At 67.1% G+C, this 14,676-nt stretch overlaps 3 protein-coding genes across 4 annotated transcripts; 1 reads left to right on the forward strand and 2 right to left on the reverse strand.

Moving 5' to 3' along the window:
- The first annotated feature begins 224 nt into the window (after positions 1 to 224).
- Positions 225 to 2,267, forward strand: JMJD8 (jumonji domain containing 8). Its single transcript, XM_069809639.1, has 9 exons — positions 225 to 380; positions 459 to 542; positions 801 to 849; positions 960 to 1,056; positions 1,169 to 1,237; positions 1,329 to 1,448; positions 1,534 to 1,601; positions 1,747 to 1,881; positions 1,965 to 2,267. The coding sequence occupies exons 1-9, from the start codon at positions 286 to 288 to the stop codon at positions 2,043 to 2,045; spliced, it is 798 nt and encodes a 265-aa protein (XP_069665740.1). The 5' UTR covers positions 225 to 285; the 3' UTR covers positions 2,046 to 2,267.
- Positions 2,268 to 2,462: 195 nt separating this feature from the next.
- Positions 2,463 to 6,675, reverse strand: STUB1 (STIP1 homology and U-box containing protein 1). Its single transcript, XM_069809638.1, has 7 exons — positions 6,399 to 6,675; positions 5,414 to 5,612; positions 5,140 to 5,305; positions 4,858 to 4,948; positions 4,199 to 4,255; positions 3,888 to 4,004; positions 2,463 to 3,444 (listed from the first exon to the last, which is right to left on the reverse strand). Exons 1-7 carry the CDS (start codon positions 6,582 to 6,584, stop codon positions 3,319 to 3,321), a joined length of 942 nt encoding a protein of 313 aa, XP_069665739.1. The 5' UTR covers positions 6,585 to 6,675; the 3' UTR covers positions 2,463 to 3,318.
- A 1,454-nt stretch (positions 6,676 to 8,129) lies between these two features.
- RHBDL1 (rhomboid like 1) lies at positions 8,130 to 13,117 on the reverse strand. 2 transcript variants are annotated; one of them, XM_069809642.1, is made up of 8 exons: positions 12,861 to 13,117; positions 10,482 to 10,613; positions 9,985 to 10,209; positions 9,467 to 9,615; positions 9,266 to 9,378; positions 8,914 to 9,014; positions 8,548 to 8,608; positions 8,130 to 8,446 (listed from the first exon to the last, which is right to left on the reverse strand). In XM_069809642.1, the coding sequence occupies exons 1-8, from the start codon at positions 12,897 to 12,899 to the stop codon at positions 8,175 to 8,177; spliced, it is 1,092 nt and encodes a 363-aa protein (XP_069665743.1). In that variant the 5' UTR covers positions 12,900 to 13,117; the 3' UTR covers positions 8,130 to 8,174. The 2 variants fall into 2 exon arrangements, with proteins under 2 accessions (XP_069665743.1, XP_069665742.1); XM_069809641.1 differs by having other exon boundaries at positions 10,455 to 10,613; positions 12,861 to 13,116.
- Between the last annotated feature and the right edge of the window lie 1,559 nt (positions 13,118 to 14,676).

Raw genomic sequence — 14,676 nt, forward strand, 5'->3', positions numbered from 1 at the left:
TTGCTTAACTTGCCAGCGGCGGCTGCCGGGGCAGCCCCGGGGGCGGGGGGAGCTCGGCCCCGGTCCCGCTCCCCGGCCGGGGGTCCCTGCGCCGCGGTGCCCCGGGAGGCTGTGGCCCCACTTCCCCTGTTGCCCCTTTAAGGCGTGGCCCCTTTAATCCATGGCCCCTGCCGGGAATCGTAGCGACGCGCCCAGCCAATGGCGGTGCGCGGCGTCACCCCTGGCCGCGGTGCCTGCCGGGAAGCGTAGTCCGCCGGTGACCCCGGTGCCGGTCCCGCTCACCGAATGGCGGCGGCAGCGCGGCGGCTGCTCTCGCTGCTGCTGCTGCCGCTGGCTTGGACCCGGCCCGCGGGCTGCACCGACCCGCCGGGCGGCGGCTGGTAAGGGCCGGGGCTGGGGCGGGGTGGGGGGGCTGGCCCGGCGCCGCGCCCGGTGCTGAGCGGAGCATCCCGTTGCAGGCTGGCGGGCACGGTGCCGGAGGAGGAACGGTGTACCGTGGAGCGGGCCGACGCCTCCCTCACCTACTCCCTCTTCCTGCAGCGGTACGGGCGACCCGGCCCGGGCGGCCGCCGACCCGAGAGGGGGTCCTGGGGCGGGGGTAGGGGCAGAGCCGGTGGGGAGGGCCGGGGACAGCCCCCGGTGACCGGGGCAGACTACCGGGGAAGGGCCCCGGGGGATTAGGGAGGGGGAGGGTCCCGAGGAAGATGGCTGGGGCCGGCCCCGGTGCCCCCGGGGGTGGGCTGGGGCCGGCCCCGGTGCGGTCGCCCGTGCGGAAGCCCCGCTGCCGTGCTCTCCCCCAGGTTCGCCTTTTCCCGGCCGGTCATCCTCCGTGGGGTCACGGACAACTCGGTGAGTGCGGGAAGGGGGAGCTGGGGGGGACGACACACGCACCGGTGCCCCGGGAGCAGTGGCGGCAGCAGCATCATCCCGGCCCCGCTGTGTGTGTGTCCCCCCCCCAGGCCTTCCGTGCCCTCTGCACCCGGGAGAAGCTGCTGGCCGCCTTCGGGGCCCGCCCGGTGCGGCTCAGCACGGCCAACACCTACTCCTACCGCAAAGGTGAGAGCAGGGGCTGCGCCTCACAGCGCCCCCCGCCCCCCCCACCGGCGGGCAGGGCCTTCCCGGGGGGGTGCCCTCATTGCCCGCCCCCCCAGCTCTCCCCTGCCCGCAGTGGATGTGCCCTTCCAGGAGTACGTGGAGCAGCTGCTGAAGCCGCAGGATCCGGCCAGGCTGGGAAGCGGTGGGTAGCCCTGTCCCCCTCTCTGCAGCCGGCAGCCCCCCGCTTCTCACCGGCCTCATCCTCCCTGTCTTTTCTCCCCCCACCCCCCCAGACACCCTCTACTTCTTTGGGGACAACAACTTCACCGAGTGGGGCCCCCTCTTCCAGCAGTACGTGCCCCCCCCCTTCAGCATCCCGGGCACCAGCCCTGCCTACAGCTTTGGGATTGCAGGTAGGTGCTGGCAGAGGTGGGCATGGGCACGATTGGGGTGGGGGGGGTGTATCCCCAGCACCAATCCCCCCCCCTCCTGCTGTAGGCTCCGGCTCCGGTGTTCCCTTTCACTGGCATGGCCCTGGTTACTCCGAGGTGATCTTTGGCAGGAAGGTGAGAATCGAGCCCTGGGGTGGTGGGGAGAGAAAAAAGACCCCAATGGACAACCCCCAAACATGGGGAAGCCCCCCTGGGGCTGAGCCCAAGGTGCTGGAGGGGAAATGGGAGGGGGGGTTGTCCCCTCGCCGGTGTCTTCCAGCGCTGGTTTCTGTACCCGCCGGATAAAACACCCCACTTCCACCCCAACGAGACGACGCTGGCCTGGCTCCACCACACATACCCTGCACTGCCACTGGCTGAGCGGCCGCTGGAGTGCACCCTCCGCCCCGGGGAGGTGAGTCCGACCCCGGGGCTGTGGAAGGAGGCAGGGAGTAGCCCCAGGAGCCCGTGGGATCCCCTGCCGCTCTCTCCTGGCAGGTCCTGTACTTCCCTGACCGCTGGTGGCATGCCACGCTCAACCTGGACACCAGCGTCTTCATCTCCACCTTCCTGGGGTAGAGCCGGCATCCTCATGTGCCACCATCGTCCTGGCTGTGCCGCTGTCCTGGCTGCGGTGAGAGTGTGCTGGGGCGGCAGCTCCGGCTCCTGCCACCACCATGGAAGGGCAGAGCTAGCAGCCACCCACTCAAATACTGGTGTCAGGACCAAGTGCCTGAAGAAGTTCTGGTTTTTACTAGTCTTTTCCCTTCCCCTTGGATTAAAGTTGTTTTTTCTGCCATAGCTCATTGTGTATTGGTACTTCCCTGCCGCTACCAGAGTGCAGGCAGAACAGGCAGCAGTGAGGCCCAGCCCACAGGGGCAGGCAAACCCACTCCTCATGGGTGGCACTGGTTCCCAAGCCAGGACAGTGCCTGCCCAGTGCAGAGATCGCCACTGTGAACCACTCCAGCTCTTTTTTCCACATTTATTGCTGAATTTTTTTTTTATTTTTATATATATTTTTTTTTAATTGACATTGGCAAACTTCCAGAGAGCGCTCAAAAGCCAGGCAGGCTGTCAGCCGACCAAAACGCTGGAGTCTCAGTCGAACGCAGATTTGTTGGTTTTGGTGTGGGTTTTTTTTTTTTTTTTTTAAAGGGATTTCAATAAAAGGAAGAGGAACTTCAACCTGGGAGGTTGTTCGCAGGGAACCACGGTCCCAGCAGGCGAGGGGACTCGCGAGCCAGCCCCTTCCAGCCCCAGGGTAGTTGTTTCCCAGGAAAAGCCAGAGGACGAGTTGGTGTCCGCAGCAGGATCCTTGGTCTCCCACCCCAACAAGTGGCTATTTACAGGGAAGAGGAGGACACAACCCTGGCCAGGCAGGAGTTGGAAGAAGGAGGAACCAACTATGTACACAGGGAGGGGACCAGGCCAGACCAGCACCAGGCGCTCATCCCGGCAAGCTCCTCATGGCACCTCCCCAGAGCAGGACATGATCTTTGGGGATTGTCAGGTGTTCTCTAGGCAATGAAGACGCTGACGAGACCTTCCAGGTCACTGCAACAAGCCCATCTTAAACCACTAGGCAGGTCTTCCTCCAAGTGCTGTGGTCAGCAAGGAGCTGGTGGAGAGGGGAGCCTTCGTGCACGCCCAGCCCCTGCGGCTCCTTGGGAAGGGGAGATGGCGACGTGCCCTCACCCAGCACTGTCGCTGGGTCTCTGGGCACCTGGAGCGGAGGGGGAATAGCCGGAGAGCGAGTAAGGCATGGTGCCGGTGCCAGCCCAGCGAGAGCCATCTGTGCTGCCGAGGCCGGGGGGTGGCCCAGGGGGGCCAGCGCTGGCCCCTCGGCCCCTCAGTAATCCTCCACCCAGCCGTTCTCCGAGATGAATGCGTCTATCACCTCCTTCATGGCGAGGTTGGGGATCAGCTGGTCCTGGGTCAGGGGACTCCGCGTCACTGGATCAAAATGACCCACGCGCTGCAAGGGAGGAGACGGCCGCGAACCGGTTACTCCACGCGCCTGGCCTCGGCCCTGGGGCACAGGCAGCCCTGAGGCCAGCACTGTGCCGGGATCCGGTACAACACCCAGGCATCCATACGCCTGCCGGGGGGAAGAAAGAGAGGGGCGGAGGGAGAGCCCCCCTCTGAAAGTGCCTCCCAGCAGGCTGAGAGCGGGTCAAGGCACAAGACCCCTGCCAACAGCCGCCTACGCTTTGGGCAGGGCCTGGCAGCGCCCGCTGCCTTCCTGCCTGCCTCAGCACCTCCACAGGGAGCTGCCCAGGCAGGTACCTGGGACCAAACCCAAGGAGGCTTTTGAGCCCTTAGTTGGGCAGGCAGCTGCCTTCATACCCAGGCAGGAGATGGGCAGAGGACTGCAGACAAGATCCTGGGAAGCCCCCACTGCCCCCGGCCCGGCGGTACCTGGAGATGTTCCTCAATGTCCTTCCTGTCGTAGGTGATCCCACTGGGAGTGATGCAGGGCTCTCTCATCAGCTCAAAACTGATCTTCCCACACAGGTAGTCAGGGATGTCCCGCTTCTGGCTCAAGAGAAGCAGAGCTGGGTCAGGAGGGGCTAGGCAAGCCCAGCAGCAAAAAAAGAGGGCTGGGAGGCGGTACCAGCTCAGAGCGGGAAGCAGGGAAGACAGCAGAGGTGATAGCATGGACTAAAACAGGTTTACAGCAAGCAGCTCCAGATGGGGAGAGACAGAAGTGCACGCTGGGGCATACTCACCTTCCTCCTCTCATCCACTTGAGAGAAGAGCTCGTCCATGTCCGCCAGGTATTTGTCCTGAAAGAAGAGGCCCTTAAGGATGAGGGGACCCCAGTGTACGGGGTCTCCAGGTCTCCAGGAAGAGAGCCCCGAAGACTCCCACCCCATGGGTGCCGTGGTAGGTCCTTGGTGGCCCCTGTGCCTTCACAGCCCCCAGCTGGCATTCGCACGACTCCAGGCAGGAGTGATCCAGCTTAAAAATAACCTTCCTTTGTGGGGCTATTTTTATCTCGGGATTAGTCCCCTGCGCTGGGCCAGCACCCCGACCCACATGCGGCCGAGAGCTGCTCGCGTTGCACGGCCCTCGGAGAACAACAGGTACAGCAGCTGGGGGAGCACAAACAGGCGTCACTACTGCCAGCCTGCCCCGGGCTGGGACAAGAGGGTGACAGAGCATGGGCAGACATCATGAGGGGACATGAAAGCCCTGCAACAGCAGCTCGAGCCACAAAATGAAGGCTGAGAAGCCGTGCTCTGCCCTGGGGTCTCCTGGCTTTTGCCTGCACAGCTGCAGCCCTGTGGCTTCCTCGGCCACAGCAGAGCATGGGGATGAGGATGGGACAAGGAAGCCCCGGCTCGACTCCCAGCCTCCGTGAGCAGCCCCGACCCCCCTGGCTCACGTGTTTGGCCTCGATGCTGGCCAGCTGAACCCGGCTCCGGCTCTCGTCTGCATTTTCTTCCTGCTGAGTCTTTCGGCACTCAGCCAGCTCCCTAGGACAGAGCAGGGAGATCAGAAGCGATGGAGGGACCCTATCGCTCCCTTTCCTGCTGCTGCTGCCGCCCTAGCTGCGGGGCTCTGCCTGCACCTCCAGGAAGGCAGAGGCACCGTGCACAGAGCTGTGACGGCTTCGTGGCACTAAAAAAGGTTTTACAGGTGCTACCGCTGCCCCATGCCACGTTACCTCTCCTTCTCTGCCATGATCAGCTTGGTCAGGTAGGAGTGCAGCTCATTCTCCTGGTTGATCCGCTTCTCCTCGATGCTGTTCCAGCGTTTCTTCTTGGCAATGCGCAGCGCGCTGGGGATGTCGTCCCCGAAATTCAGCCGCTGTTCCTTGGCGAGGTTGTAGGCTGGGGAGGGAAAAGAGCATCTCAGAGCCGGCACGGGCTTCCCTCTCGCCATCCCTGGCCCTTTTCTGGTTGACGGATGGGGGGAACACCGGCACCGTGCCCGCTCACCTCTCTGTAGGTTGGCGATAGCCTCGTCGTAATTCTCCATCTCCATCTGGCACTGGCCCAGGAAGAAGTGAGCCTTCACCGACTGACCATCCAGCTCCAGGGCTCGCTTGCAGTCTGCCAGTGCCTTGTCGTGCTGCTGCATCTTCAGGTAGCAGAGGGCTCGGTTGGTGTAGTAGACGGCCACCAAGGGGTTGCGGTTCTGCAAGGCAAGACCCACGTTATGGCGGGTGATGGCAAGCGCTGGCAGGGGCGAGACGCAGTGACAGCAGGGTGACTCGGTGAGCCGGCTGCGCAACGCCGTCACCCTGGTGAGAGCCATGAGAGCCGTGAGTGTCGGCTCGGGCTTGTACCCTGGGGGGAGTCACCGGGATGGATGGGGGACAAGCTGGGGCCGGTTCCTATGGGGCAGCCTGTGTCCCATGCCTGGAGGGGGACAGGGGACAGTCTCCCTGGCACCAGGTGCTGGCTGGAGCCCTCCACCCCAGGGTGGGTCTGCCCTACCAAACCCAGCCTGGGGATGTGGTGGGGTGTGGGGAGGACAGGCCCAGACTGAGGGCACCCTGGTGGGGGTGGACACAGGAGGGTCCAGCTCAGAGCCTGGTGGTGGGACAGGCCTGGCTGGGGGGGTGTCCAGATCCGGGGGTGGGGGGTGGGCTAGGCCAGGCCTGGGGGGGGAGGTAGTCCAGGCCAAAGGCGGGGGGGGGGGGGGGGGATGCAGGCCCAGAGCGGGGATCTGGGCCCAGAGAGGGGTCCAGGCCCGGGGGTGGTGGTCGAGGCCAGGGGAGTCCTGTCTCGGGGGTGGCCAGGCCAGACCCAGAGGCGGGTGTCCGGGCCGGGGCGGGGGGGGTGGTGGTGGTGGGTGTCCAGGCCAGGGGAGTCCCATTCCGGAGGTGTCCAGGCCGGGCCCGGCGGGGGGGGGGGGGGGGGGGGGGTGCCGTCCCAGGGGTCCTTCCCAGCCCGGGGTGGGGGTGCCGTTGGGACTCACGATGGCGCGGCCGTAGCAGGCGGCGGCCTCGGGGTACTTGCGGCCGCCGAAGAGCCGGTTTCCCTGTTCCTTGTGCTCCTGCGCGCTGTGGCTCTTCTCGGGGCTGCCGCCCCCCGCGCCCCCCGCACCCGGCCCCGCCGCCCCGGGCCCCCCCGCGCCGCCCTCCCGCTCCTCCTTCCCCTTCATGGCGCCGCCCGGCACCGCCCGGCCCGGCCCGGCCCGGCCCGCTGGGGCCGGCGGCTCCGCTGGCTCCGGCCGCGCACTGCGACAGCCGCCACCGCCGCCCCCCGCCGCCGCCGCCGCCGCCGCCGCCGCTTCCGGGGCCGAACCGCCGCGGGGGCGGGGCCAGGGGCGGGGCGGGGGCGGGAGCGCGGGGGGCGGGACCGGTGAGCGGAGAGGCGGGGCCATGGAAGAGGTGGGCGGGGCAGAGGGGCGGGCGGTGCCGGGGGAGGTGGGCGTGGCTATGGGTGGGTGGGCGTGGCTGTGGGTGGGCGTGGCTATGGGTGGGTGGGCGTGGCTATGGGTGGGTGGGCGGGGCGGGGGTGAGGTTTGTAGGGCTGGATGGGGGCTGGATGGAGGGGGTATGGGGCGGGGCCTGAAGGGGGGTACGGGGGGGTGATGGTGAAAGGGGGTGCAAAGGGGTGGGGGAGGCTGGATGGGGGCGGGGTGCAGAGAGAAGGGGGTGCTGGGGGGGGGGTGTTGGGATGCATGGGGCGAGAAGTGGGTGCGCTGGAGCATATGGGGCTGGATTGGCGGGGGGGGGGGGTTTGAACGGAGAGGAGGGGGCTTCAGAACACACAGCTCCGCACACCCATCGCCCCCCCGGGCAGCCAGCGCCCCGGGGCTGAGCCGGGTGCCGTTTCACGCGTCCCAGAGTTTTCTGCTCCAGTAAGTCCCATTCCCGGCTGTGCCCCCCCCCTTTTCCCCCCCGCTCCGGGGCCAGCCAGCCCCGGCGCCCCCATCAATCAGCAGGGACGGCTGGGGGGGGGGGGGCATCCCCAAAAATCCCCACCACCCCTTCCACACAGACGCAGGCCCCGGCAGTGTGCAAAATATTTATTTATACTCCAAAAAGGTCGCGGAGGGTGGGGGGGGTCAGAGCGGGGTCCCCCCCTCGCCCCCATCCCGGGGTGAGCCCCCCCGCCGCGGGGAGGGCGGCTGGCAGCAAAGCGGGGGGCCGGGGCGCGGAGGGGGGGCTGGGGGGGGGGGCTACGCCACCGAGGGCACTGCTGAAACGAGTTGTGCCGGTCTCAGCTGATTCGCCTTCCTGCTGGGCTCTCCCCATGCTATTCTTTTTTCTCTCTTTCTTTTATTTATATTTATTTTGGCATAGAAAAATAAATCGCTCCTATTTTGGCACTAGTCCTTCGTGTGAAAGTGCAGGTCCTGGGGGGGCAACCAGTCGGCCCCCACCCCGGAAAGGGGGTACAGGAGCAAGCGGGGGGGGGTCGTCCCCCCCTCCATGGCTCCTTCCCAGGGGGCACATCCCGAGCCCTGCGGACACCCCGGGGGGGTTGGCGATGCCGGGGCAGGGCTGAAGCATCCTTTGGGGGGGGGAGCACAGCACGGGGGGGGGTTGCCAGGGTACATTTGGGGGGGGGGACAGCCCATGGGGGGGTGGGCGGCGCGCTCGCTAGCACCAAGGGGGCAGGGGGGGGTTGCCTGTCCCCATGTCACGCGCAGGGACCCCCCCCCCCCCCCCCCACCGGGCTTGGCCAGCGATAGAAAAAAAAAAAAAAGGCTGGGGGGCGGTGGTGGTGAGATGAAGGGGGTAGGTTATGGTGGGGGGGGGACCTGTGCCCCCAGCAGGTCATAGGCAAAGATGTTCCAGAAGACGGCGAAGAGGAGGAAGGTGCCGTAGGAGAGGAGCAGGACCCACCAGCCGCACTGGTCCTGCAGACTCTCCTCGTAGCTGCGCAGGATGGTCAGCCCCATGCTGATGCCCACGATGGCCCCTGCCAGGTGGGCCATGAAACTGGGCTGGGGGCCCGAAGCCGGTAATGGCGGGGAAAAGCGGAGCCAGACGGCGCGACCCACCTCCGAGCTCACTGTAAGAGAGCGTCGGGAGGTGCTCAGCTGCCCCCCACCTTCCCCTTGGCCACCCCCAAAACCTGCACCCCCAGGGTGGGGGGCACGGCCAGGTACTCACTGCACACCAGCGCCAGCACCATCCGCAGCAGCTTGTAGGGGCAGCGCATCCCGGCCCAGTTCTGTGGGCGGACGGACAGACAGATGGACGATGCGCCGGCACCGGGCAGGGGACTGGTGCCGGGGCCCCCAGCGTGCCCCAGCGGAGCTGTGCCCTGGCCCCATGGAGCCCCACCAGGTCCCTGCTCCATCCCATGATGCCACCCAAGGTACCCACCCCATGATGCCGCCCCACAACATTCCCCCCCCAATATCACACCATGCTGCCCACCCTACAATGCCACCCACCCCATGGCATCCCCCACCCAATGTCACACCATGCTGCCCACCCCCCCAGCACCCCCCCCCCGATGCCGGCGCCGCTGACCATGACGACGTTGGCGAGGTGTGCCGAGCAGAGCGCGTAGACCCCCCCCGAGCCCCCGACCAGGGGGGCCCGCATGTCCGTGATGGAGACGGTGAGGGAGCCTGCGGGCACAGGCAGGGCTCAGTGTGGGGCCTCGCCCCCCCCCATTAATTAATTACTGTCCACATTAATTAATTATAGGCTGCATTGCCCCGCAGGGCAAGTGATGCTGGCAGTGCAGGGTGGTACCCAGCGGGCAGTGAGCGAAGCCCCACATCCCCATCAAACTCGGAGTGCATCTCCCCGTGCCCTCCCCGGGGCTGGCGATGGGGACCGACGGGGAGACCCCCTACCACCCCGGGCACGCACCCACCTGCCAGGACACCGGCCAGGTAGAGGAAGCTGATGCGCAGGATGCCGTGCACCATCTCCAGGGGCACCCCGATCATCAGCTGCAGGAGGGCGTTGAACCCCAGCTGCTCCAACCTGCCCGGGCACAGGAGGGGGACATGCGGTGGCTCAGGCCGTGCAGCCCCCCCTTTGTGTCGTCCCCCCCTCCCCAGCAGGGACCTACCCCACATGCATGAACATGTAGGTGAGGAAGCGCCAGGCGCGTGCCCGGTGCCCGGGGTGGTAGACCAGCGGGCTCTTCATGTACTCGGGGTGGTAGGTCTGCAGCACCCACTTGTTCAGCCGGGCCCCGTAGCAGAGAAACACGATGATCTGCGCCAAAACCCATGGCCGTCATCCCCGGCACCGCCGAGACTGCCCCCCCTGCGTCCTTCTGTCCTGGGGCAGGGTCACCCGGCCCCTCTACCCCAGGTCTGAGCCCCCCCATGGCCACCAGGACATCACAGCTGGAGCCATCCGTCCCCTCTGCCCTGGGTCTGAGCCCTCCCCATGGGCACTGGGACATCACAACAGGGGTCACCCATCCCTTCACCACAGATCTGAGCCCCGCTGTGGGCACCAGGACATCACAACCAGGCTCACCCACCCTGTCCACCCCAGGGCTGAGCCCCCCAGGGCCACCGAGACGCTTCAGCCAGGATCAGCCTGGGCACCCGCCGGCCGCATGCCCCTGCCCCGTACCTGGGTGAGGGTGACAGCTGCCATGAAGACAGGAGGCGGACACGTGCGGTGCTGGTAGAAGTACCAGCGCCGGTCCATCTCACAGGGCAGGATCTCGTAGGCCACGTAGCGGACGAAGCGCTTATAGAAGCCCAGGCCGGTCTCATCCAGCAGCACGTCTCGGGGCAGGGCTCGCTGCCCGTTGGCGATGGCGCGCTTGAAGCTGCTCGAGCGCTTGCTGCTGATCTGCGGAGAGAGGCCGTGCCCACGGGGGCCGCAGGGGCAGCTCGGGCCAGTGGGCTTGCGGCCACCCCCTGCCCATCGCCGTCACCCCATGCCACAGCCCATGGGGTGGGACGGGCTGGACAAGCCACCCCAAGGGGACCACCAGTGTCTGCCCCCCTCCCCAGGGACACAGGGAGGTGCCCAGTGCCCGCCCCGGGCTGGCACCCGGCCGCTCGCCCCCGTCCCCGCGGCCCCCCAGCACTGACCAGGTCTACCAGCTCCTGATAGCAGACCTGCCCCTCGTCGTTGCCCTGCACCAGGGCCACCAGCATGTCCAGCTTGGCGGGGTCCAGGGGCAGCTCATGACTGTGCACGAGGCTGGCGAACGTCTCCACCCCGATGAAGCCGGTGTTTTCGGGATCGAGCTGCAGGGCACGGCAAAGAACATCACCTGGATGCCAGGGCTGTGGCTCCCTGATGACCTGGGGAGACCTTTTGGTGCCCCTCACCATGGTCTCAAGCCTGGTGGTATCACGTGCTGCTCCATGACAAGAGCCTCTGCCTCTGTGGTGGAGGCGACAACCCACAGCCACCCAGTACCCTGCACTGCGTGGGTGCCCTGTGCTATATGGGTGCCCTGTGCCGTGCGGGTGCCCCATGCCGTGCCGGCGTCCCCGTCTCCCTGCGGCGCAGCCAACACTCTCCCACTCAGTTATTTCTTGCCGCCAGCAGCCTGCCAGCCAGGAAGCCACGAAGCTAAACACACGCGCAGCCCTGGCACCAGCCTCCTCCTCCTCCTCCTCCTCCTCCTCCTCCCACTCCTCCCGCACACCCTCGCCGTCGGATGCTGGGCTCCACCACGCTGGGCACCCTGCACCATCCCCAGGGCTCCCAGCACTGACCAGGCACCCTGAGCCCTCCAGGCACTGTGCACCATCGAGCACCCAGCAACATCGGGCACCCAGCACCATGGGGTTCCCGACATGGTCCTGATTGCGGAGACGAGGAGCCTGGGGTGGCACAAGGAGGATGGAGACAGGGAGAGGGGACCGATGGCTGGAGCACAGCTCGAGCCCTGCCGAGGGTGGTCGGGACCCTGCACCCCAGAGAATCGCCCTGCAAATGGTGTTGGGTTTGTTCCTTTCTTGGGCAGGGAATGAAATGCGGGAGATGAAACTCGTCCTCATGGGCTGGGCAGGAGAGGGAGTACTGGGGGCATGGGATCGTACCTCAACTCCGGCATGCACCCCATCCCTCCAGCCCTGGCAGGGAACAGCCAGAGCTGCTTTCCCAAGGGGGGGTCCAGCTGCCTGGAGCCTCTGCCAGAGGCAGGCGTGGGTGCAGGGTGGGGAGCAGGGTGGGATGCAGGGCGTGGGGTGCAGGGTGCTGATGCGGGGTGCAGGCAGTCCTTCCATCCTCACAGCAGCCGCCAGCCCATGAGAGCAGCCCCAGCCATCGGGGTGCAGGAGCACCCCGGCGCTACCCGTCCCCCATGCCCCACACACGCCACCCCACGTGCGTGTGCCAACACCGGGACCTGGCACACGCCGTCCCCACGCGCTGGCGCACGCCGAGCTCACCGGCCCCCAGAGAGCCACGGCAGCAGGCGGCAAGCCCCTCTCTGCTTTCAGGGTGCATGTCCCCACACCCCCAAGCCCACTGGCCCCCTACAGCCCCCCGGAGGGACCCAATGCCAGCACCCCCAGCCCCTCAGCCCTGCTGGACTCTCCCAAGTCCTGCTCTCTCCCGGAGAAGATGCTGCCCATCCCCGAAGGGCTCGGAGGCACATGGAGCCCCCGCACCCGAGGGTGGGGTGACACGGGGGACGGCACCGCAGCTCCGGGGCAGGGGAGGCTGGGGGACTTGGCCAAGGTCACGGAGCCACCCGAGGGGTGAGGGGGGACCATTAATATTCCTGACCCCCAATAAATTCCCTCCCCATCCCCAGGGGAGAGCTGCCAGCTGGGCCCAGGGTGGGTGGGGATGGAGGGACGAGGCGGCCGAGCGCAAGGGGAGCTGCTCGGGGCCGAGCACCGGGCAGGGCCGGGGTGCAGCGGGTGCTAACGCATCGGGGCCTGATCCTGCCAACGGAGCGGAGCCCAACGCTACGCAGCGTTAATGCTCCACGGCCTGATCCTGCAATCGGGTCACGAGGCTGGATGCAGCCCCCCATGAAGGTGAGAGCCTCGCCGGGGTGGCCGAACCCCACGACAGCCCCGGGTCCCCATCCTGCACCCAGCGCTGGGGCTCGGCACCACCGCAGGCATTGGGGTTCGGCTGCCCAGCACCCCTCGTCCTTGAGGGTGCACCCGGCAGGATCCGACCCGGGGCGGACGGAGCGGAGAGCGCTGGGGCGAGGAGGAGGCCACAAGTGAGCTGAGTTGCGGGGTCTCAGCGGTGCAAGGGGGGCCCGGGTCCCCCGGGGCAGTGATGGGGGGTACTGGGGGATGCTCGAGCGCGGGGGCAGCGGGCGCGGTAGCCGCCCTGGGCAAAGGCAGCGCTGCCCGGTGCCTGCCAGACCCGCGGGCAGCCCTGCCCGCTGCGCGGCAGCCGTGCCCGGTGCGTGCGAGCATCCCCCCCCCCCCCCCCCCCCCCCGCCACCTCCGGTAGCGCTGCCCGGTGCCCGGCGGTGTCCCCCGTTCCCCCCCTCCCGCCCCCCCCCCGGCTCTCACCTGCTCCTGGATGAGCTGGAGCAGGGAGCTCCTGTCCATGCACCCGGCGGGCGGCGGGCTCCGCCGCTCCCCCGCGCCCGGGGCCGGCGAACCGGGCAGGGGAGCGGCGCGGGCGTCGGGGGCGGCGGGGGGGGCGGCTCTCCCCGCCAGCCCCGCGTTGCGGCGGGCCCGGGAGCGAGCTGCGAGCGGCGGCGCCGGGAGCCGCCGATGGCAGCGGGGCGGCGGCGGCGGCGGCGGCGGGGGCGGGAGCGGAGCCGAGCGGAGCCGCCCCCGCCGCAGCGCACGGCGCAGCGCTCCCCCCCCCCGCCTCCTTCCCCGCTCCCGCCGCCGCACGGGGAACCGGGATCCGCCCCGCTCCGCCCCACCGGCAGCCCCGGCCCCGCGCCCCGAGACGCGGCACGGGGAGGGAACCGGTACCGGGCACCGGCAGCCCGGGACGGGACCTGCATCCCAGTACGGCTACCTGCATCCCGGTATGGGTAGCTGCATCCCGGTACTGGTACTCATATCCCAGTATGGTACCTGCATCCCAGTACTGGTACACTCATCCTGGTACAGTACCTACATCCCAGTATGGGTATCTGCATCCTGGTATGGTACAAGAATCCCAGTACTGGTACCCACATCCCAATAGGGTACCCACATCCTGGTACAATACCTGCATCCTGGTACAGTACGGGCATCCCAGTACAGGTGCCTGCATCCCAGTACAGTACCTCCATCCCAGTACTGGTACCTACATCTCAGTACAGTAACTGCATCCCAGTACTGGAACTCACATTCGGTTTACAGCACCTGCATCCCAGCACGGGTACTTTCATCCCAGTACTGGTACCCACGTCCCAGTACAGTACCTGCCTCCCAGTACAGTACCTGCATCCTGGTACGTGTTTCTGCATCACAGCATGGTACCTGCCTCCTGCTACAGGAATCTGTATCCTGGTATGGTACCTGCATCCCAGTATGGATAGCAGCATACCAGCACCAGGTACCTGCTGAATCTGGCACTGGCGACTGCAAACTTTACCTCCGTCCCAACCCTGGCACCCACAGGCCAGCACAGCTCTGGGCGCATCCCCCATGGGTCCCCAGTCCCTCCAGCACTGGCACCTGCCGCAGCACAGAGCACATGCTTACCTTGCACTGGCACCGCTTACCTTGAACTGGCACCCTTTACGTGACGTGCACAGCGGCACTCGGGCCAGGCGCTCTGTCCCACAGGATGGGGTGTCCCCAGGGCCCAGCCCTGCCACGGTCCCCACTCCCCTGGGCCACAGCTCAGCCCCACTGTGAGTGCCAGGGGAGCTCTGGGCTTCACAGCCCTGCCATGGCATGGGGCTGTCCCCACACCGGGGCAGAGGAGCTGGGAGGCAGCAGGCAGGGCCCCGTGCAGGCCGGCGATGCTGCGGTGATGCCGGCTGGCACGGGGCAGGCAGAGATGCCCAGCAGCAGGGTAATGCCTGGCCTCCTTCCTCAGGGATTGCTTGCGGCCATGGGTGACCTCCCACAGCCCTGCCATGTGCATTGCCTGCCCCACGCCTGCCCTGGTACAGCTCCGGCACACCGGCACTATTAATATGCACCGCGGCACCTGGCTTGAACTCACCAGGGAGCACCATACATCCTGTCCACCTTGGCATCACCTCCTCCGCCCTGCACAACAGCACCGGCCGTGCTCCCTCCCGGTCCCTGCCCCAGCACCCCTGAATGCCCCAGTTTGCCATAGTGGGAAGGATCTCTTCTCCCACTCCGGAGGGACCCCCTCGCACACAAGGGAGCAGTCTGGTCCCATCCAGCCTCAAAGCAGAGGCCCTGG

This window comes from Haliaeetus albicilla, chromosome 22, assembly GCF_947461875.1.
Source record: "Haliaeetus albicilla chromosome 22, bHalAlb1.1, whole genome shotgun sequence".
Classification (NCBI taxonomy): Eukaryota; Metazoa; Chordata; class Aves; order Accipitriformes; family Accipitridae; genus Haliaeetus; species Haliaeetus albicilla.

Bases quoted from the DNA above. Each gene is read 5' to 3' on its own strand.
- JMJD8 (XM_069809639.1), top strand. From the start codon at position 286: ATGGCGGCGGCAGCGCGGCGGCTGCTCTCGCTGCTGCTGCTGCCGCTG. The intron at 1,449-1,533 runs GTAGGTGCTGGC...CTCCTGCTGTAG, and splicing joins CTACAGCTTTGGGATTGCAG to GCTCCGGCTCCGGTGTTCCC. The intron at 1,602-1,746 runs GTGAGAATCGAG...GGTGTCTTCCAG, and splicing joins AGGTGATCTTTGGCAGGAAG to CGCTGGTTTCTGTACCCGCC.
- STUB1 (XM_069809638.1), bottom strand. From the start codon at position 6,584: ATGAAGGGGAAGGAGGAGCGGGAGGGCGGCGCGGGGGGGCCCGGGGCG. The intron at 4,949-5,139 runs GTAACGTGGCAT...GCTCTGTCCTAG, and splicing joins ATCATGGCAGAGAAGGAGAG to GGAGCTGGCTGAGTGCCGAA. The intron at 4,005-4,198 runs GTGAGTATGCCC...CTCTTGAGCCAG, and splicing joins AAGTGGATGAGAGGAGGAAG to AAGCGGGACATCCCTGACTA.
- RHBDL1 (XM_069809641.1), bottom strand. From the start codon at position 12,899: ATGGACAGGAGCTCCCTGCTCCAGCTCATCCAGGAGCAG. The intron at 10,614-12,860 runs GTGAGAGCCGGG...CGTGCCCTGCAG, and splicing joins TCCAGCTCATCCAGGAGCAG to CTCGATCCCGAAAACACCGG. The intron at 10,210-10,454 runs GTCAGTGCTGGG...CTCTCTCCGCAG, and splicing joins ATCAGGAGCTGGTAGACCTG to ATCAGCAGCAAGCGCTCGAG.